Source organism: Xenopus laevis, chromosome 7S, assembly GCF_017654675.1.
Source record: "Xenopus laevis strain J_2021 chromosome 7S, Xenopus_laevis_v10.1, whole genome shotgun sequence".
NCBI lineage: Eukaryota > Metazoa > Chordata > Amphibia > Anura > Pipidae > Xenopus > Xenopus laevis.
Genome location: NC_054384.1, coordinates 93,696,472 through 93,719,345, shown reverse-complemented (window position 1 = coordinate 93,719,345; position 22,874 = coordinate 93,696,472). Strand labels below are relative to the sequence as shown.

The window sequence follows — 22,874 nt, the reverse complement described above, 5'->3', positions numbered from 1 at the left end:
AGGAGGAGAGAGCACCGAGTTCTGGAGAGAAGAGAAGGTTAAAAGAGGAAGAAAGCAAAGAAAGGGTAGGGGATCTGGAAGAATGCTTATGGCTATGAAGTTAGCCAAAGATAATGGCTCCACCCAGTTTAGCCTCCAAACGCATTTGGTATCTCCTTGGTACCTGAATAAACTGAGTGAATCGAGGGTCCCTCTTCTGTTTCACTTTCAGCTGTTCCAGGGCAAATGGCTGCCGGCTACAGAACCGAGATGAAATCTTCTGAAACCAGTTGCCCTCTGTGCCATCAAACTGGTACAAAAAAGAAATGCGATTGGGGTGAGACAAATTTTTTTTCAAGAAAAGACAAACAAGCCGCCTTATTGTTATACCACTAAACAGCAGTATTATTTCCCAACCGCTGGGCACAGGTAGGACGCTTCCTATACTGCCCCTAAGTGGCCACACAAACTTGTGGTTATCCAAGAGCGAACAACATACACATGCGATTTCTTGAGAATCATTGTGGGAGGAGACTTTATACATAAACAGTTAACATGGTGCAAAAATTGCAATTCCTCATACGAACAGTGCTATAAATAAGTAATGCATAATTCCTAAAATGTGTGCTGTCACCAAACTGAATAGCAGTACTATATAACAGTAAATCGGAGTAGACAGGTTGAGTAGCCCAGAAACAATGACTTAAAAAAATGACCGAATATTTTAATCTCGTCAGAGTCAGTGGCACTGCACATGCTCAGTCTACTCTGAGTTGCTGTTGCAGGGCTAAGCTTAGGGAGAGTGCGAAATCATCAAATGCAACCAGAAAGAGAATTTACCTCTCATAGATCCTGATGTTACATGGCTGATTATTAAATCAATTGTGATGCAGAATGCATTGCCATGTAATCAACCTTGTATAATAAAAGCTTTATTATACTATATATTACCATTTCTAAATTATTTATTTGTTGAAACAAGAGATAACCTGATCTATGCAAAGGGAAAATAGCCAAGCATTTCTAAGAAAGGGCATAAACCATTTTAAAGCACTATGCCAGTTTATAGGAAATGTGAAATTGCAAATCAAATTTTTTGTATGTTAGTTTATGTTTAAGGTCCTTACCCGGTTCAGCAGAATGGTGCCTATCTCCTGGATCACGGAGTTATTCTCAAGGCGCAGATGCTTCAAGGTGTCCAGGAATACAGCTGCAATAGGAATACAGTCAGAAGAAGGACAAAACACATCACACAGTACAAAAGATACACATGTGCATTGATCTGCTTTCAGTTCCCCCACATGGTTAATTTAGATCAGTCTGTACCCACAGGAGAGTTTTTAATGCTAGAAACTTGAAGCAAGTACAGACCCACACAGTGGGATAAAATTAAATAAAACTTGAATTGGCACACGGCACTACAGTGAGTCCAACCCATGGATTTCTATTCTTTCCCATCTCACCGTGAGCCTCAATAAGGTCATCCAGGCTGGGGAAGATGTTCTCCAGCTCCAAGGTGGGGATCCATCCGCTTTGCATGGGGATGTAGAAGACATCATGCAACACACGAAGCATCCGCACATGAGCGTGTTCTGTAAAGAAGAGCTCTGGGGAGTGGAAAGAGAGAGCAACAGTCACTTGCTTGGGAGATGAATAAAATTAGCAAGAGGGAACAGATAAAGGAACACCATAATAAGTTAAGAAAGGTAGCACAGGCCCCACACACACAATACATGTAGAAAAATAATACAAGTCATAAAGACAAAGGCAAGTGCCAAAACAGATACAGAAACAAGGTGGTTTGACCCACATACCATTGATGACCTCTTGCCGCTTGATTTCACTTTTCTTCAGCCTGAGGAGTATTTCAGGGGGGACGAGCTCCCTCCAGTTTGGGGGTTCGATCTCGGCCTCCTGAACGCGCGGCTCAGTCTCCTCAGACTGGGGAAGCAGAAAGGACGGCGGGCCCTCTGAGCTCCCTCCAGGCTCTGGGCTACACAATGAGGAATGAAGAAATGTTACACTGGTGTAACTAACCATAGCTAGGGAGTGCTTTTTATATCAAGATGACAAAGGGTGCATGGGCTTAAAAAAATATATCAGCAATACACAGTTGGCCTCAGAATGAATCTGCCTCAGTGACCTAGGCTAACAGCATTTAAAAGTCCAAACTGGAAAGAGGCAAAACAAATTAAACACTTGAAAAAGTGCTTAGATTACATGATCTTAAAACAAGTTACGAGTGAATTTAACAGCTGTAGCACAAAAAGTTGTTGCAATATTTGCAGAATCTGTGGATCAATATATTATACAAAACATTGCCCACTGACTTGTGGGATTCTGTCCTCCCACTTCTCCCAACATACGTGTAGTTGCCAGATTTTGGCCCAAACTTCCCAGTGGTGCCCTGCAAGTCGTTGGCTCGGGCAGCTGCCTCCAGGTCAACGTCGCTACGGGAACGTGTCTGCTTGGCTTTGGCGGAGCCACGTTGGGAACGCTTGCGCTCGTAAACTCGTAGGCTCTCCGAGCGGCCCAGTTTACCAGAGAGCCTGTTCAAGTCGCCCCGAGAAAGGGTCATCATCATATTAAGGGAAGAGGTGAAGGCATGCATGAGAGAAAGGACAATGTCAGGGAAGGTAAAATGGTTGATTGTGTAAGTGAAGGAATGGAGACATCTGCTTATGATAACAGAGCAGAAAGAAAGAATGAAAGACAGAAGCGGAGGCAGGGACAAGCAAGAGAAAATATGGTGGAAATAGCAAAAGGACGCAAAAGGAGCAGTGGTGGTTGTAAGGGCAACGAAGAGAAACAAAGTCAAGGACAAAGCCTTGGCAATAAAGCAAAGGCAAGAGAAAATATTTTTGAAAATAGCAATGAAGGAAAGGCAAGAAGAAAATGCAGAAAGTGTAAAAAAAAAAAGTCAAGTCAAGGGCAAAAATTGCAGAGAGAACAATAAAGGCAAGACAAGAGGAAAGATGGTGGCAAGAGAAACCATAGTGGAGAGACCAATGCCAAAATGAGAGACGCAGGAAGATTTCAGAGGAGAGTTATAAAAGGCCCAGTGTAGGTTAATACCCAAGCAGACTAGCTGTAGTGCTGTGCTGCCTGCCAACTATTATGAAGGATCGATATACATACAGAACACCCAACTGCACAGCACAAAGTGCATAGGTGAAACACATGCAAAACCAGCTGTGGACTCCGAACATGATACTTGAAACAATAAATACATATGAAAGGTCACAGCTGGAATCATACATTGCACAGGGCATTGCATCACTTATTTATCAGGAAACAAGAAGACCAAGAGGATCTATAGGTTTATCTATATGTCTGTTTATCTGATGGGGAACATTTACAGTATGAGAAGTGATTAAGGATTAAGAGATCCAACCTCTGTTTGACACCCTCTTAGCTCTAATAATATCTAGAACAGCAAATAGGTCTTTAACCCAAACTCCCCACTCCCCTACCCTCAAATAAGTGTTCAGCTTGGTCTCCTGGGAGTATCTAGTAGATAAACTAACTGTCACACGTGTGTCATTGGACTGTATGGAATTCAATATTTTTAAGTGCCATTGTGTGGATCTGCGCTACTCTGCAGTACGGGTTCTTTATGAAGTCACTGTGCTGATCCAGGTCATGGTGGTGTTTGGAGGTTACTTGGTATTATTCATTGAAATCAGACACACAATATAAGGTACGTATACATGTGCAACTATCATTACCAGCATTATTGTTACATTGCAGCAATGTATTTATCCATATGTAGCAGAAACACCTGAAAGAGCCACAAAACTTGCAATAATGGGGTGATATTGAACAAAATTCCAAGCCAGTGTTTATCAGGGCAACTGTGGCTATCCACTAAAAGGCAGAGAGTGGGAAAGATAACAAACAGACCAAAAGGGAACAATTCAGTTCTTGTACCAAACAATGGAACCTGAGCTCCCCATCATGTTTAGGAAAGGGATATATTCAATGGCATTGATTTGGTTAAGGTTTTGGGAATCATAAGGACTTTAGCATAGAGGGTCCCTGAAGTTCCCCCGGTCAGTCTGTCTGTGAAACATGATGGGAAGTACAGATAAGCTTTGGAAGGTGACAGAGCAAGGCAATAAATGGAGAGTCAGAAACATGGGGAACGGGGTAATACTTAGCCAGGCCCTGTAAGGAGCCACTATACAGACACCTCCCAGGATGCCACTTCCCAAACATGCACTGACCTTTTCTTCCGTCTGTGAACAGAGCACGGGGGGTTAGTTATACCAAACTCAAACCTCTAAACATAGACTGGAAGCTCTGCAGAGCCTACCCCTGAGGCATCATGGGCATTTTTAACCCTTCAACTGTCCTGATGGGTAGGCACCACACTGCAAAGCGAGCTCAGGCATCAGGCTGGCGCACTGTACGAATGCAAATGAAAGCAAGGCTGATCTTATTTTGGTTATTTAAGATCTTGGAAAAGAATGCAAAGGGACCACACGACAGCAAAAGACAAATTGAAGAAAATGCAGAAAATGTGGTCGGTCAGTATCTATATGTATGTAACCGGGCTGCTGGGAATGACTAAATGACTGGAGGAAATATGTATATGTATGTAACCAGGCTGCTGGGAATGACTAAATGACTGGAGGCAGAGACCCCAATTTGTGAGGAAGCATGTTCTGAAAGTTCAGTACACAGTAAGCCATTTGGGGAGTGTGTGAATGCAGAAGCTGAAAGACACAAGCATCAAATAAGTCCTCCAGTGAACAATGTTAAGGCTTAGCGCTAATTCCCTATGAGCGTGGGTATATGGATCCAAGGCAGTGGTGTAGCTAAATATGTAGAACTGTAGTATGAATGTGGAACAGATCCAAAACGGCAGTCGAACTGCAGAAAATCCCGAAACATGTTGTACACTCCCCAATAAACGGATTTTCTGCAGTTCGACTGCCGTTTTGGATCTGTTCCACATTCATACTACAGTTCTACATATTGATTTGGGTTATCGGACACAGGATACCCGTGGACAGGTCTGATCTAATTATGTGGTGAGCTCCTTTCATACTAAATTGTGTGTAGCTAAATATCTAGTTCTATCTACCAGTTTATGGTGAAGGGTTTTGAACTGAAGCTTGAGTAATCTGAGTGTGCAGTATGCATCTGGGGAAGGGTGAAAAATGCCAAATAGGATCTGGCACAACAGAGAACAGAGCAACCATTGAAGCTTAAAAGTGTGGAGGTCTTTGCCACTCCAGCAGCCTGGCATGGTAGCATGGCAAAATTGCAGCAGAAAGAAGCTTGGCAGTAAGTTGACGTAGAGTGCCACAAGAGCCTGCAACTTTATGGAGGACACCACAGGAGCTTGGCAACAACGTGATGGTGGAGCCCAAAGGAGCTTGGCAACAAGTTGACGGAGGACACCACAAGAGCCTGGCAGCAAGTTCAGTCACTCTGCAAGGCCCAAAAGCAAAAGGAAGGGAAGGTGGCACAATGCGGGAAAGTGGCAGCAAGAGCCTTGTAGAATTAGATTTGCCCCTGTAAGTCTCACCTTTCGTTTTCTGCACTTTCCTCCATCTGATGGTCTGCTGGACAATGCTCAGTGGTGGGGGATCCTTTGGGGACCTCAGATACGTCATTAAACAACATCCCATCAGTTATTGCTTTAGAGGAGAAAAAGAGACACTGCTGCAGTTTCATTCCATTCCATAACCATCTTAATAACACCATTTATGCCCCTGTGCTGCCTGCTTCTTGCTATGCCCTGCAGGGCACGTGCTGGTTAAGCTAGTGCTCATTCATTGTGCCTCACTTACCTGGGTCGCTCTCAATGGGCTCATTAGGAGGAGGGATGATATTTACAGACACCCCAGAATCAGGACCCTCGCTGTTCTTGGATTTGGCTGCGCTGCTGTCGCTCCTATCAAACGTTTTCTGCGCATTGCTGATCCTTCTCTCCTGGGTAGGCTTCTCAGCTGCAAAATAAAAAGAGGTCATGATAAAGATGAGACATTATCACATCCCGAAACAGTAACTTAACTGGCCTTTTTTCCCCCTGACATTAGCTAAACCCCACTTTGTACACCCATAACCAATTAGGCTCTAACTTCTTTCCCAATTCAGTCAATCACAATGAATATCTTCCTGGGTCCGAGCCTCGTTATGTTAATCAATTCTGAACATTCACAATTTCCTGTTGGATTATATTACTCTACCTTAGATGTTGGGGACTGGCAGCTTAATAGGATAATACAGAAAGGAAAAATGTTATTAATGATTAGTAGGGAGGGGGGAGGTATACAGATCAGATTTAGCTTAATCCCCCCCATCCAAAGAATGTTTTAGATAAAGGAAAGAGAAATCATATGAAAAGCTTAAAAGCCTTAGTCCCACAGCAATGCAATTATTACACATCTATTTATTCCCTTGAAGCATCAATTGACATAACAATAACCGAGAGTGCATTCTATGACTTGCACTTTAAAGCAGATTACACCCCTATATTTCATCCCCTGGGTGCTTATTTGATTTAAACTGTTAGAGTGCAGAGTTGGCAGAAAAGCACCCGCATGGCAATTGGCAGCCTCTTTTAGCTGCAGGATGGACTGAGACGGGTTTAGTACACTGATCTTCTTAATGGAACACTATGACCTTTTTATAGATTGGGCCAATATCAGATATGTAGGTTAGGCATTAATGGGGTTGTTCACCTTTAATGAACTTTAAGTATGATGTAGAGAGTGATATTCTGAGACAAATTGCAATTAGTTTTAATTTTTTAATTATCTGTGGTTTTCGAGTTATTTAGCTTTTTTTCCCCAACACCTCTCCAGTTTGCAGTTTAAGCAATCTGGTTGCTTGGGTCCAACCATGCATTGATTTGAATAAGAGACTGGAATATGAATAGGAGAGGCCTGAATAGAAAGAGGAGTAATAAATATTAGCAATAAAAATAAATGTGTAGCCTTACAGAGATTTATTTTTAGATGGGGTCAGTGACCCTCATTTGAAAGCTGGAAAGAGTCAGAAGAAAAGGGTAAATAATACAAAAACTAGAAGAAAAAATTAAGCCTTACTGAAAAGTTGGCATACTAACAGTTAACTTAAAGGTGAACCACCTCTTTAATGCTATTGTTGTTTTTATTTTTTTTATCGTTCAGTTGCTTAGGCCTCTTATACATGTTCCTTTATATTCTGAACTAATTACTTCTACTTGGTTGCTAGGACAAATAATTTATGGAAATCACAACAGCCAATCAGCTGTCAGTGGATGCCAAGAGTTGTATTTCAACAAGTGAAGGGCTGAAGACTGTAGAACACGGATATAAAGCATTATTGCCTATCCATACTTGTTGGTCTCACTCTTGCTACCTACAATCTGCATGTCCCCATTATATACCCTCTAAAGACTGAGCTCCCTCTCCATGAATGCAGAAAAGCAACTATAGAGTAAAGCTATTCATGCTTGATTGCACTAGGAAACAGAGTGTGATTTAATTGCCCCACTTTTCCCCCCTGTAATCTCCTTTAAGAAAATTGAGGACACCACTCTGTGGGAGGTGCTGTTTGAGACAAAGTGGAAGTAGGAGAAGTTAATGCACCAAACATGGCTGCTTAGTGAGACTGAAGATTTAATTAAGTCAGAAATTAAGTTGTAGCATAGCAAAAGCTCGAGGGCAACATCCCTGGTTAACTACAACATCTTTTTTTCCCTACTATCCCTGTAAGGGCTTATAATGATTTATTAGCAGAAATTATCTCCTTTCTAAAATCATACTGAAATAAGGACATTAAACTATTCCCGACCTGCTGAAAAACTGCAAAGGTAAAAACTCTACATCCTATACTCAAACTGTGTTTAATTTTAACAGCTACCAGGATGTTACCCCATGCCATTAGACAAAAGAGTAGGCTAAATGATGAGTAACAATATTAGAGCCCCCCCCCCCCCCCAAGAGTAGTTTGGTATAGTCCATCATGCTGTTGTTTAAATGATCAGAGAGAGATATGGTGAGGAAGTTGTTGGGTGAGTCTGATTTGAAAGGTACCTTCGGGCTCAACTTTTGCCGGTCTGCTCTCAACATCTGTGAAAAACACGGGGAGGAGCGGAGAGAGGGAAAAACAAAACATGGCATGAAGACAAGCTAGGACAGGAGGCCACCCACACACCCAGCACGAGTGCCATGCAACACACAAAGAAAGCTTTGCCCACCACAGACAAACTGTGCACTTCCCTGAAGACCACCATGCACCTCATCCATGCCCCCCAATGGAAATTAGACAAGTGCAAGCTTCATAGGCACAAGATGGTACAGAGACAAAGGTGCTGACTACATGACAGACATATTTTACAGGGAGTGAAAGTTAAACAGGATTTTCACCTTAAAATGAACTTTTACCATGATGTTGACAAGTCTAATGGAATCTGCCAGTGATCTTTATTTTTAATTATTTTTAATTAGTTAACATGTTGATCAGAAGCTCTGCAGTCTGAAATTAATGCTGCTATTTGAATGGCAGGCAACAAAATAAATAATAGTGGGCCCTGAAATAAAAATAGGCAATAAAGAAAATGACAACATTACAGCCTTGGAATGAATTTGCCCTTAAGTGGCCATGTGTGGAGCAAGAAGACCAGTGGAAGAGAGGGCACAAAAATTCGAGAAGGAGTAGGGAGAAAGTAGAGATGGCATAAAGATGGTTGAAAGTGAACAGGCATGGAGGCTGGGAAACAAGCAGGGAGGAGATGGAGAGGGTATAGTAATTGGAGAACAATCGAGGAGCAGGTGTAGAGGGCAAGTATGTTGGAGAACATGTAGATAAGGAGTAGAGAGGCATGACGACTAAAGAACCAGTAGGGAGGAGATAGGCATGGATTTTGAAGCACAGGCAACAAAGCGATGGAAAGGGCATGTACATGGGACAACAAGCAAGGAGGGGATGGAGAAGACATGGCTGGTGAAAAACAAGCAGGGAGGAGATGGAAAGGGAATGTAGTCTGAAGAATGTGCAGAGAGAACATGGAGAGGCCAAATTAGGGTTTGGAATCAATGTATTTGTTGCACCTCTACAATATCTAAACATAAAGTGTAATTCCACTGGTGAGTGACCCAACATGTGTAGAGCCAATACCTTTCTAAAACTTTGACTTTTTGTCTTAGTCAACTTCCTCGTTGCTGGGTATCGCAACGAGACGGATTTATTTATTATAAAAAAAACATACACATTAAAAAAATTAAAACCAAATGTAAACTGGCACTGAAAATTAATTTTGAAACTATACCAAAAGTTAATTCTAAAGTGAATTGGCCACAAGTTAGAAGACAGAAGTGTTAGTCAAGCTTTGAATCTGCCATTGTCAACAAGCAGCCTTCAGATATTGTTTACATTGAACTCTGACCGACATGCTGGCAGGTTCTGAAGGGCTGACCTTTTCCAATACCTTTCTATACAGAAATATAGCATATGATCCCAATATGAGTGGCAGAATGTGATAGGTGTTACCAGTGAGAGATAGGCATGCATCTAACAATACTTTCTGCCCAAGGCTGTGCAACCGAGTACAGCAGAGCCCATAGGGTAGGCTGCTTGGTACTCACAGTGAGAATCATTCCGGTTCCAGCGCATCGGATCCAAAATGCTGAATGGTTTCTTTGTTTTCAGAGGCTCATCCTTTTTGTTTGTAGAAACCTGAGACAAAACAATGTTTAAATGTTTTACATAGATGAACTGAAAATGGTACGTACAATGGGAGGTAGAGCGATCTGGAGAGCTTGATAAAGGCATTAAAATGTACAGAGATCAGAAGCGTGTGTCCCAAGCATGAAGGGCTACAGAGATCTGGACAGAATGACTCGAGCATGGAGACACCAAGAGATCTGGAGAAAGTGATTCAGGCATGGAGAGGGACAGCAATCTGGATAGAGTGACATAGGCATGGAGAGGGACAGATCTGGAGAGGGTCACTCTGACATGGAGAAGACCAGAGATCTGGAGATACTGAATCAGTCATGGAGAGCTACAAAGATCTGGAGAGTGGTACTTAAGCATTGAGAACAACAGAGGTCTGGAGAGAGTGACTCTCCAGAATCAAACCTCACAAGACCCAAACAGAGACCTGAAACAATATCTGGGGAGCAATTACGCTGAGCTGGAGATAGGAGAAGCATGGCTGAGCCTGGGAAATGCATTAGTGTTACAGAGAACCTTGTAGAGAAAGAAAGAGACTATTTGGCACTCGTGCCTTACCTTTTTCCTGAAGAAGATTCCTTTGGATTTCTTGCTATCCGCCGCCTTGGTCTTCACCCCTAGGTGCTTCATGTAGGCGACAATGGCGCAGAAGATTGAAGAGCTGCAAAGTGTAAGAGGAAGGGTAACTAAGACAGCCTAAAGTAAGGTCTGAACCCAATGGTTGTTTCTATATAAGGAATTCCATCCCTAGCTCTCCATCTCCTTTTGAAATACAACTCCAAGCCACCAGCTTTTTATTTAAGCTTCCACAGGGAGCAGGAGAGCAGCAGAAGTGGAATCTCCTGGTGGGCCTTACACTGGGAAGAATCATTATATAAGTGGCGAGCAATATGTTACCGGCTAGTAACGGTCTACTTACCAAGTATTGGTAAGGATGGAAGAAAACACTGTTAAGGGTATTTAAGACCTTGAGCTAGAGCAAGAGTCCTCATAATCTACTAATGCGAGGTCTACTGTTAATCATGATTTCCCATTATGATCTACATCCATAAAAGCATTGTTAGCATTCTGTTCAATGGAAAATATTTCTTAAATATTGATTTATGAGAACATTTATATTGCTCTATTTAAAACACAACCCTTTCTTATGTAACCTTAACATAATAAATATCTGAAAAGCATGAAATAGGAGGGTGATTTAGACAACAGTAGATCTACTGATCACCAGCTAAAAGTCTACTGGTAGATCCCAATCTACCTTATGGACACCCCTGAGCTAGAGTGACAAGAGACAGTTTTGTACCTTTTGTCCTCGTCTGGAGCAAGAGTTAGGCTGTAGAAAAGGAGAAAGAAGAACTTTAGTGATGTGGGGAACACATGACACCAATGTACTTGGCCCTATGGCACATGAAATGGTTTTGGGCATTTGGTCAACATAACCGTTCCCGCCCAACCCATTTTCTGCCTAATACCCAGCCTATAGTCACTGGCTGCCCATACCATACCACATTTCAACCTCGTCCTTGGAGTTATACTATTAACCTCTATTTCCATTATATTTATCTTAATACATTGCTTTGTCACACATAGACCAATTATCTCAGGTTTCTCACCCTTGGTCACACCTCCATGTTAACCCAATGAAATCCTTGTAGAAGTCCAAACACATGATCTGCACCACTCAGAATCCACTAAAGCTGTATTTTGGCATTGCATCATGCATACATAGATACAGTCTATCCAGTTTGAACATGGCATCGCTCAGGGCAGACTTATTGTCCAGGTTAAACAATAATCAGTATGCCGACAGTTGCAGTTCATGCGCATTGACATTCATGGCTGTTTAGAGATCGGCACAGTCTGCTGCAAGCATCTGTATGAATAGCTAACAAAATACACTGCAGTTATAGAATGAGTTACTTGGAAGCCATGGCAAAGGCGCTGTATTTCAGCCAGTGGAGAAGCACCCAACCCCATGAGTTGCATGGTCAAGTTGGGGTGCTTCACCACTGTCTTATTTCATTTGTTCTACGAATGCTGCCATAGTTCAAACATGGCTACCAGTCCTCCCTTCCAAGTAATTCTCAATTTTTCTAATCCATTATGAACCCCCCAAAACCATGTTTCCTGCTCCAAAAACTCACCCACTGGATGTCATGTTTGTTGGGTGTGAGTAGCCGGCTGCTCATGGTACAAGGCTAGAGCAAGGATCTTGCAGTCTTGGAAAAGTGAGTGTAGGAAGGGGCTGCAGTGAGCGCTTTATATACCAGTCATGCGTCAGGGTGATGCAACCCAGAGAAAGACCAGACAGATGTTTTTCATTAGGGATAGAGGGGCAGGTCACAGGATAGTTCCCATGCCTGCTTCCTCATCATTAACCCCATGGCTTCCATAGGCTTTAGCAAGGAACGGCTACAACATATTAACTCATTGAAGCAGGGTCAGGTTATTGGCACCGTCACAGCACTTACCAGACTACTATACCCAGTATTTTCAGCCTGGCATTGAGAGATCAGCACGAAGATAGACACAGTAGTTTTAAGACTGAAGGAAAAAACAACCCAACTGCCCAGTTAACTCCCAGGGGGTGAAGGGTTCACAACAAGTCCTGGAGTTCCCAGCCTTGTCCAGCACATCGATTACCTTTGCTTAAAATCGCTGCACAGCTGATCTGAGGCAAACAATAAGGGAACTGGAAAGCCTGAAATATAATACAGACAGGGAAGCCAGCAAAGTTGCAAAGCTGAAAGGCACTGGCAGATGCCCAAGGGCATTGTAAGGCTGCATGGGCACAGCAAGGCTGCACAGTCACACCAAGGCTACACAGACACATATGGGTACTTCCAGGCTACAAAGACACCCACAGGCAATAGCAGGCTGCCCCACACTCACAGGCACCTGAAGGCTGCCCCGACATCCACTGGGCACCTCAAGGCTGCCCGACACCCACTGGGCACCTCAAGGATGCCCCAACACCCACTGGGCACCTCAAGGATGCCCCGACACCCACTGGGCACCTCAAGGATGCCCCGACACCCACTGGGCACCTTAAGGCTGCCCAGACACCCACTGGACACCTCAAAACTACCCCGACACCCACGGGCACTTTAAGCTGCCCCGACACCCACGAGTACGTCAAGCTGCCCCGACACCCACTGGGCACCTCAAGGCTGCCCCATCACCCACTGGGCACCTCAAGGCTGCCCCGACACCCACTGGGCACCTCAAGGCTGCCCCATCACCCACTGGGCACCTCAAGGCTGCCCCGACACCCACTGGACACCTCAAAACTGCCCCGACACCCACGGGCACTTCAAGCTTTCCCGACACCCACTGGGCACTTCAAGCTGTCCCGACACCCACTGGGCACCTCAAGGCTGCCCCGACACCCACTGGGCACCTCAAGGCTGCCCGACACCCACTGGGCACCTCAAGGCTGCCCCAACATTTACTGGGCACCTCAAGGCTGCTCCGACACCCACTGGGCACCTCAAGGCTGCCCAGACACCCACTGGACACCTCAAGGCTGCCCAGACACCGACAGGCACTTCAAGCTGCCCCGACACCCACTGGGCACCTCAAGGCTGCCCAGACACTCACAAGCAATATTGGGCTAGAAAGACACCTACAGACACTGCAAGGCTACACAGAAACCCACATTCTACACAGGCCCAAATGGTACCAAAAGGCTGCACCAACAGACACTGCAGGTTTCACATATACTCACACGCATCACAAAGCTGAACTGCCTCCTGCAGGTGGCACAAACACATCAAGCTGTACAGACACAAAAATAGGGTGCAAACACAGACACATTAGAAAAGAAACTGCAGAGCAAACACAAGGCAGCACAGGCATCAGCAAAGTAAAGATAAACACTGAGCTACAGTGAAACATGATGTAAAGCTGCAGAGAATAGAAGTCCTGACTCCATCAGAGCAACAAATTAGCACAGCACAAACACTACAAACAAGCAACAGAGCCTGCGGAGCAAATACAGGCTACCATGTCTGACTACGATATCATTGACACTGTCTTAAAAAGTTCACCTTTATATTCAATTTTAATATGATACAGACAAAGATATTCTGCATTTGTGGATTTTGACTTTAACTTTTTGTAACCGTTCTCGTTTGTAATTTCAGCAGCAATCTGGTTGCTAGGGTCCAATTTACCCTAACAACCAGATAGTGGTCTGAATGAGAGACCGAATGAGGAGAGGGTCTGAATAGAAAATAAGTATTAAGAATTCAAAAATAAAATTGTAGCCTCTCAGAGCAATAGTTTAATGACTAATGAAAGTTGGAAAATAGAAATAATACATAAAAAATAGCAACAAAAAAAATGGAAATAAGCACAGAGATGTAAGCGTTAAAAGGTGGACTTCCCAACCCACTTCGCCAGGTTTAAGAGGCCTTATCTTGGGTTTTGCTTTAAACGTTCTGCCTATTTTCTAGGAGTCCACCCTGAATCCTGCCTTGCATTCTCAGGGTTAACCCTTCTCAAAAAGGTGCAACTGATAAAATACCAGTGCAAAGGGAATTGAGAAAAGCTTATACTCAGATTCCAGTACCCAAGTCCCTACTGAATATGCACCAGCTTTATACCCCATAAAGCTCAATATAACAGGTTTTAGATGTACTGACTGCATCTCATCCAGCCGTGCCAGGAGCTGCTCTGCCAACTGCTTTTCTTTGGCTTCCAGGATACTGCGATCGTTGGTTCGGTAAGATTCAAGTTCATTTAGCTCCAGTTCCCCGGGGGTCATACCAAGTACCCGCTTGGCCCTGTGTGTGATAAGACAGTGGTTACCTGAAAAGCTACAGGGACATTAGGGTATCTGCATTCTTTAGAAAATAGATGGGCAAACTGCCATTCTCCAGGTAAAGTATAACTCTCCCAGGATCCCTCCTACATTCTAATCAGCCAACCAAAATAATAGGAGCATACTACACCCATAAGACAAGGTCCAGTTAGGGATATGTACTACTGGTGGCATGCAGTAGGTTCCAAGGTGCCTAATTTCCATTAAATTATACCCCTGTCTTGCTGTCTACTATAAGACAAGGCAAAGTATAAGGAAGATGAACTGTGGTATAGCTGTGCTTACGAACCAAGAGCCTAACTAGAAAAGGCACTTGCTACACCATGATACATACATAAGCCAAGTTACAACATAGGAATACATGTGGCATGTTACATATAATTACCAGGACACTACTTATCAATTCTTGTGTGGGCTGAGCCTATGTATATGCAAAGTGACCCAAGCCTCCTTTTTAAGAATATAAAAAAAAAAAAATCTCCCTTTCACCGATTAACTGCAATAGGGCAAACAGATGAGGATGGAGGCAGTGGGTAGCCATTGTGTGTAACAAGGAATATTTACCTAAAATCCTCCAGCTGGTGGGAAATGGCCTCTACTTGGTAGCTCTGAATCTCTTTCACAAATTTCCTCTGGGTTTCTTCTGGGATCAACTCGGGCCTTGTCCGATCTGCGCCAAAGAGATACAACACAGCTTTATATTCAGTACAACACAAATTGCATTGAGCAAATAAGTTAAAAATAAATAAATAAATAAACAGAAGGGCTAAAGCAGGAAGCTAACAATCTGCCCTCTATGATGCAGGCAATACTGAACTACAAACATTGGGCAGGCTTCAGCCCACAAGCAGAGGGACACATATACAATCTGGCTGAGCTACAAATGGTGGGTAAGCTCTGACCTCTGCTACATTATTTCAGGAGTCAGAACCAGAGAAAAGAAACGAAAAAGCAAATACTGCTTTTAATAGCAATTACATTTAGAAACAGCTTTAAAACCATTGGAAATGTTTATGTTACTTGCATTATGCAAAGAGCAGTTTTTGGGAAGAGCTACCCCACCCCCCGCATAAATAAAAGTTTAAGTATAGCTGAAACTTCAAAATCTGCCTGTTCTGGTTTTTTATACCCTTTCGTATGGTTTACCTTTAAAATGCAATGCATTATGGGCACTATTCTGAGGATGTGGCATTTATAAGTTGCAGTACTTTGGGCTTTCCACTAGATGTCAAGCAGTGGGCCTAGGCATGCCAACACTGGCAGAGAGTAGACAGGAAAGCCATGTGCAGCATTATATGAGAATCTCAGCCTCAAAAGTCAAGATAGGCCAGTTACACCAGCTTGTGCCCACGGGCAAAGAACAGCACCCAGTACAAGATAATCAACAAACAGTGACATGTGTGTACAAACTAAGAACTTACAGCAGGACCAAGCCACATCAAAATGACAGGCAGAGAAAATTCTCTTTTTTGAGTTATGGGGATATTTTTTATGCGTTTGGATTTTGAAGGATGCTGAGAGTTGCGGTGTAACAGTGAGATAGTTCTTAAAGCATAAAGTTGTCCATATATGAGATCTGCCATTTGGAAAGGTTTCTAACAAGCGTATGCCCACTTTGAGTTGGCTATATCAGGCTGATCTGATCGTGGGCCCTAGGGCCCAACGATTTGATCACAAGAACAGGAAGTCAGGTGGTGGGATCGAAGACTGCATCAACGACCCTATGCAGTCCATCATCCGACTGGAATTTTAAGCCTGCTCGATCGACATCTGGCCAATTGTCGGGCAGATATCAATTGGGGAAGCCCGTCAGAGGGCCCCATACACTGGCCAATAAGCGTCCGACTTTGTCAGCAGCTTTAATGGGCCCGTATATGGCCACCTAAATTCGCTGCTTTCTTGGGCCCATTTGAGATATTAGGGGATGCTCTGAGTTGTAGTGAAACAACTTCCACAGGGTGAGCTTCTTGATGAGTGCATAGGCACTAGTAAACAGGAATACAAAAGTACCCAATAGAGGATGCTGGGTGCCTTTGCACTTTTCCTTTGAACTATTAGGAAGAGAAGACCACAAATGCAACTTACCCAGTTCAAAGGATATGCTGCTTGGCACATTGACATGCAGCACCTGTAACAGAGGGCACGGTTAGAACATGTAACATACAACTGCTGCAATGGGTGGTAACTCACAGCAGACCAATCAAATGTTTGCTTTCAATGTTCTGCTTACAGTTGACTGAAAATAAAAACTAATCACTGATGCAAATTTGCCGAGTGCTAATAAATTAGCCCCAAAGATTTCTACCACCCATGATAATAATTTTGTATTTTCATTTTATACCAGGGATGATGGGGATTATGCAATGTATAGTTATAAGGGATGTTTATATCAAGAATCGCATCTGTGACATAATTAAAATATACAAAATTCAACCAGGGCACATTTAAAAGTTCTAGTTATTCATATAGCCTCTTCCCATTGGCCACCTATTTGCTAATAATGCCGGATAAAAATGAACCAATCGCATTATCTTTTGCAAAATCCCAGGATGCTGGGCACCAATGAGTGACATCTGCAGTGTCTTTGAGGTAGGAGAATTATACCTCACAGAATCCATCAAAGAAGCATTGCTCAAACCCCGCACCCCCCATGCATGTGCTTACCGCTCCTTTCATCAGGAAACTGTAGTGAAACTCCAGGAAGACTTTCTTGAGCTCTTTGGTTGAAAGGTTCTTTAGCATCTCCGCATGCAGAAAACAGAGCTGAGGATGAAAGAGAGATGCCGAGAGATTAATGTGCTTCACACTAACTGCCATCCCCAGGGGGAACGTCTGCATCTGGTGCCGCATCTAAATTAAAAGACACACATTACTTTTGCTTATTTCCCCTCAACTTACCAGTGGGCTTGGGTCAAACTGGAGAACCACATGCTGCAAGAACACCATAATGTAGGCTGGGTGGTCTTTCACGATTGCAATGCTTCGGAAGTAACTGCTCTCATCAACCATATTCTGAAGAAAGCAAGAGAGAAAATGAAATGGGGAATGTGCATCATGCTCAGTAAGGTATAAAAAAAAAAGAGAGAACCAGTAAGACCCAGCAGTACAGTGAAGAGGGAATAAGGGTAGAGGTCCAACAGCTAGGAACCAATATAAAGAAGTGGAAAGGGTAAATAGAAGCCCATAGGCAGTGGTTTCCAACACAGTGGGGCTGGCACTGTTGGTAGGCTTGAAGCAGGAGCATAAAGGGACTCAGCCTGAAGGCTGATTAGGTTGAAAAGCTAGGATAATGTCCATTTGCTCCCCAAGATACGAATAAAAGCCCAGCTTGAAGGTAAACTAGTAGGGTGCAGACTTATTTGAGCTATAGATTATTTGTGCTCTAGATTACTTTGGAACAATGGGTAAATGATCGGTACACCAATATATTTCTATATCTGTAACCTAGTTATGAAAGGGAGGGCCTTGACCAAAGGCTGGAAACCCAAGGAGGGGAATTTAAACAGAAAAAGTCCACCAACCACTGCCCTAAGATGGCAGTGGAGGAAAAGACATTTTTACTGTGCAATGTGATAACAGAAACAGCATTTGGAACAGGTCTAGTAACCCATATGAACCAATCGAAAGTTTTCTCAATGCAGTTGAAACAGAACTGTAAAGTGACCTTATGACTGGTTAGAGGAACATATGGGGAACGATTTTAAACTACCAAACTGACAGTTGAATAGGAGAGGAAATGGTTTAGTCTCACTTTCACTCCTACTGCAAGGCATTGGTAGAGGTGTTCATAATAGAGGGTAATACTATAGTGAGACAGCTAAATACTCCAACTGCAGTCCTCGAGAGCGGGAAGTAGAAAAGTTTCCCTTGTGCAGGAAGAAAAGGGGGAAAAACATCATGGAGGAGAGGGTGGGATAACAATAAGGAGGGTGCAGGAAGGGAAACAAGGCACAGGTGCATGAAGAGGTTCTACAGAAAACAGGAAGCTGCTACACAGGGGACTTAATCAAGGGAAGTCGAATGAATGAATAATTGATGCACAGAGAATGGAAATGATTTCTTGTATTAAGTACATCACAGAATGGCAAAGCTAATAGGACTTTGTTCCAGTGTAACAATGGTTGCATCCTATCAGATGACTGCTTAGGTTATTCTAACTGCAAAAGGTGAGCAAGAGCTAAGTTAGGATTGGCTTCTATGAATTAGAGGTCTAAACCTGGGCACAAAAAGAAAGATTCCCTCTACAGCCAGATAACAATGAAGGCCTGTGCAGGTCAACCCGGACTTTGATCAACAAAATTCTCTACGCTGACGGACAGGTATCAGCAGACTGTTGGGTCAAATAAGCTCCAGGGGCAAAGATAGCAGCTTATACTGTCCCGTGCATGGCCAGCTATATGCAAATGTCCATCACTTGCACTCGCTCTCTGTCAACACAAGACCCATCACAACACATGCCCGTCTCCATTTATACTCCATAAATCTTAGTATTGATCATCATTTTAAATAATCCCAGCACCTATGACCAGATATACTTACCGGCTCAATGTCATTTTCAAAATCCTCATCCTCTGCTCCAATGATCGAAGTTGACCCCTTGGAGTGAAAACCCTACACAGATGAAAAATAAATCATGCTTAGAGGAAGTTTCAATACGCTCCAACAAGCATAAAAGGATTTAGTTAAAGTTAAACAGTAATATCAACACATTAAAAAAATGTTTTACTTTTCATAAAGCTGTAGCACTACCACTTCTCAACCGTTGGTGGCACCATATCCCTTCCTCAGACACCAAACGCAGAACACAAAATTAAGAAGTAATAAGTATTTGTCGACAATTTCAAAAACCTTAGAAACTAGAAAAACAATGTAAATTGTAAAAGTGCTCAGAAGAGAACTCTGTACAACTCTGCAGTACTTTGTTTAAATTTCCTTTAAGCTCGCTTAAGACCACCTATGCATGGACTTTTACATTGGTGCCTTGATGTTAATACCTTGCAGTGTTTTGTATCAGTCCTACAATAGGAGGTCAGGAACAGCTTCTGAACAAAAACGGAAAAGAATTCAAAATAAACACATTTCCCGGAAACACTGCTTTCCAGCAAGGAACAGAAACTACAGCTCAAATATTTCCTGATCGTGTTAAAGCTTTAATTGCTGTACTTTATCCTTTGTTACTTAATTAATTTGTGTTTTAAATTGTTATCCAAAGGGATACTGTCATGGGAAATTTTTTTTTTTTTCAAAACTCATCAGTTAATAGTGCTGTTCCAGCAGAATTTTGCACTGCAATTTTTTTTATATTTAATTTTGAAATCGGACATGGGGCTAGACATATTGCCAGTTTCCCAGGTGCTCCAAGTCATGTGACTTGTGCTTTGATAAACTTCAATCACTCTTTACTGCTGTACTGCAAGTTGGAGTGATATCACCCCCTCCCTCACCCCACAGCCTAACAACGGTAAGGTAACCAGATAGCAGCTCCCTAACACAAGATAACAGCTGCCTGGTAGATCTAAGAACAGCACTCAATAGTAAAATCCAGGTCCTACTGCAACACATTCAGTTACATTGAGTAGGAGAAACAACAGCCAGCCAGAAAGCAGTTCCATCCTAAAGTGCTGGCTCTTTCTGAAAGCACATGACCAGGCCAATACACCAATATTACAACTAAAAAATACACTTGCCGGTTCATCCCGCATCCCATGCCAGTCTTAAACTGCAAATGGACGTTGGCAGTTGCAATTAAATTGGTTGTGGGCAGCAGCCTGTAATCCCTGATGTAAAGTTCATTCTTCTGCCTTCCTTGGGCTTGCCACTTATCTAAACACTGGCCAAGAGTATGAGGTCACTTTTGTATCCTTTTGCTAAAAGTGCTTGTTTCATCGTTCTTTCATCATTTGAGGAAGTGGTGTTTCTCTCATGAATTGCGATGCATTTAGAGCGATAAAGAGGCGCAGGCCTGTTGCAGCCCAGAGCAATTGTGTGTAGGTCACTCTGTGCTGCGTTTAACCCAGACTCACAGTGCAAACAGGAAAAGCTATTATTTGTTCAGATTTGTCTTTGCACAATGAGGAAGGCTGGGCAGGCTCTAATCAACTCACATTGATAGAAAGAAAATGTAAGTATGGTTTATCTTTTTTTTTTAGGGCTATGACAGGCAGGGCTTTCTGATGCCCCTTCTAGAGGCTGTCTCTCAGCTCCATAACATAAGTGTGTGCTAAGCTCATCAATGGCATGAAGTGTCAAGCGATAATGTTCAAGTTACTGTTGACATGCTACTCCTAGAAAGAGCATTACAACCAGGGGGCCGTCGCAAGACAGGGAAATGATATAAACAGGCTTCTGCATTAAAGGAGAACTAAAGGCTAACTAACGAAGTAGATAGAAATGTTGTACATTATGTTTTGGGCTTCTGTACCAGCCCAAGGCAACCACAGCCCTTTAGCAGTAAAGATCTGTGTCTCCAAAGATGCCCCATTAGCTCCCCATCGTCTTTTCTGCCGATTCACTGCACATGCTCTGTGCTGCTTCACTTAAGGCCCCCATACACGGGCCGATAAAAGCTGCTAACAGACTGAGTCGGGAGCTAATTGGCCCGTGTGTGGGGCCATCCGACGGGCTTTCCTGATCGATATCTGGCTAAAAGTCAGGCAGGTTAAAAAATCCCGTCGGACCGTGGCTGCATCTGTGCGTTTATGTGGTCCCCGCAATCTGACCACCCGTATCAATTGCATTATGATCTGATCGTTGGGCCCTAAGGCCCACAACTGGATCCGCCCAATAATGCCCACTTCAATGTGGGAATATCAGGGAGAGATCTACTCATTTGGCGACATCGTCAAACAAGCGGATCTCTACGTCTATGGCCACCTTTACTGAGCTTAGGGACCCACTCACAATATACAGTACACATAGAATATAAATGTCACAATATAAGGCTAAGTAATTAATACAGATAATAACTACATGGCAGCACAGAAACAAGTGTAATTAGCTTCAGAAGTTAATAATCAGCCTTGTAGCATCAGCTTATTTTACAAGACAACCTAATTTTCTGCTTGATTTGTGAGGACCCCCAAGCTTAGCTTCTCAACAGCTGCTCAGAGCCCACAGCATGTGAGTGTCGCAGACACTTTCCAAGATGGTGACCCCCTGTGACAAGTTTGAAGTCCTGGATCATTGCTGCTATTGACAAGCTGAAACTTTAGGCTGGTGCAATAAGTTCAGTGTATAAAATATGCCATTTTTAACCATATTCATTTTTAGGGTGTAGTTCTCCTTTAAGTTTATCCCAGCCAATGAAATATTTGTTTCCAACAATGCCACTTCAGCACACCCTTCAACCTACATTTTGGATTGCTTGCTTCAGAGAGACGAGGAAAAGCATTGTCCCCTATTAGTGTAGGAATCAATAGAATTGGACATTTTTCATACCATGGCGATTGGTGGTTTAGGTGATCGGGCAGGTTAGAAGATTCGTCGGCTAACAATAATATCTCTGCATGTATTGCCGATCTGACGATATCAATGGGCAACCGTCACTACTATTTGTCAGACATAATCAAATAGAAGGCTGAAATCTGCAAGTCTACGGCCAGCTTTACAAACTGTCACTCATATAAGCAAAACCTCATACAAGAGAATAAATGGACCTCCCGAGGACTTCCAGGACAAGATATTCCTAGGCCTTTTCCCCCCCTGCACCCAACCAATGGATGGAACAATACTCACCCCAAAATGGCCATCGTCTGAATCCATGCTTCTTATGTGTCAGGCAAGGGGCTTGGCAGTAGACTGGCAGAAACCTGAAAGAAACAGATTGTGATTTATTAAACTAGATTTGGCAACAGGACAGTTGGTATACACACGTGCATTATTAACTTGAGTAGCCAACTGGCCGTTACATCATTGGCATAACCTATGTCTAAAATTTCACAAGAAGCAACTTCAAACATGGCTGCACCAGTGCTAACCTTTGTGCAGTGAGGCATAGAATCCCCAAACTGTTTTGCACACACATTAGTTCAATCTTCTAACATCTGAAATAGATAACAGAACAGGTACTGAACCCAAAAATGAAGGAAAAATGCACAATAGCAGCAAAAACGTATACAAGTCTTTTTAATGGATACGGTCCATATGTGGAAACATGCACAGCTGACTTCTGCTACATTGTACAAGGCACAGAAACAGCAATGCAGAAGGGGACAGACAGGTACAGGTATGTTATCCAAAATGCTCGGGACCTGAGGCTTTCTGGATAATGGATCTTTCTGTAATTTGGATGTTCATACATTAAAGGAGAAAGAAAGGTTAAAACTAAGTAAGCCTTATCAGAAAGGTCTATATAAATATACCAGTAAACCAACAAAATAATGCTGCCCTGAGTCCG

General features: G+C 43.0%; 1 protein-coding gene across 8 annotated transcripts in view; it reads right to left on the bottom strand.

Moving 5' to 3' along the window:
• The window catches only part of arhgef1.S (Rho guanine nucleotide exchange factor 1 S homeolog), a 51,274-nt gene that overhangs the window by 9,179 nt on the left and 19,221 nt on the right, over positions 1-22,874 (bottom strand). For 3 of the 8 annotated variants that reach the window (XR_001932480.2, XM_018228097.2, XM_018228096.2), the window contains exons 2-20: positions 22,214-22,287; positions 19,019-19,090; positions 17,378-17,491; positions 17,144-17,242; positions 16,565-16,607; positions 15,044-15,149; positions 14,301-14,441; positions 10,958-10,987; positions 10,213-10,315; positions 9,564-9,654; positions 8,013-8,048; positions 5,781-5,939; positions 5,516-5,627; positions 4,206-4,217; positions 2,346-2,528; positions 1,794-1,972; positions 1,443-1,586; positions 1,107-1,189; positions 164-289 (exon numbers count right to left, since the gene is read on the bottom strand). Coding sequence is in view for 7 of the 8 variants with exons in the window: in XM_018228097.2 (XP_018083586.1) it covers positions 164-289; positions 1,107-1,189; positions 1,443-1,586; positions 1,794-1,972; positions 2,346-2,528; positions 4,206-4,217; positions 5,516-5,627; positions 5,781-5,939; positions 8,013-8,048; positions 9,564-9,654; positions 10,213-10,315; positions 10,958-10,987; positions 14,301-14,441; positions 15,044-15,149; positions 16,565-16,607; positions 17,144-17,242; positions 17,378-17,491; positions 19,019-19,090; positions 22,214-22,240 (1,860 nt within the window). In the remaining variant the exon portion in view is untranslated. Of the gene's footprint in view, positions 1-163; positions 290-1,106; positions 1,190-1,442; positions 1,587-1,793; positions 1,973-2,345; positions 2,529-4,205; positions 4,218-5,515; positions 5,628-5,780; positions 5,940-8,012; positions 8,049-9,563; positions 9,655-10,212; positions 10,316-10,957; positions 10,988-11,798; positions 12,697-14,300; positions 14,442-15,043; positions 15,150-16,564; positions 16,608-17,143; positions 17,243-17,377; positions 17,492-19,018; positions 19,091-22,213; positions 22,288-22,874 lie in introns of those variants that run through there. The other 5 variants (XM_018228099.2, XM_018228098.2, XM_018228101.2 and 2 more) reach the window with 5 other exon arrangements.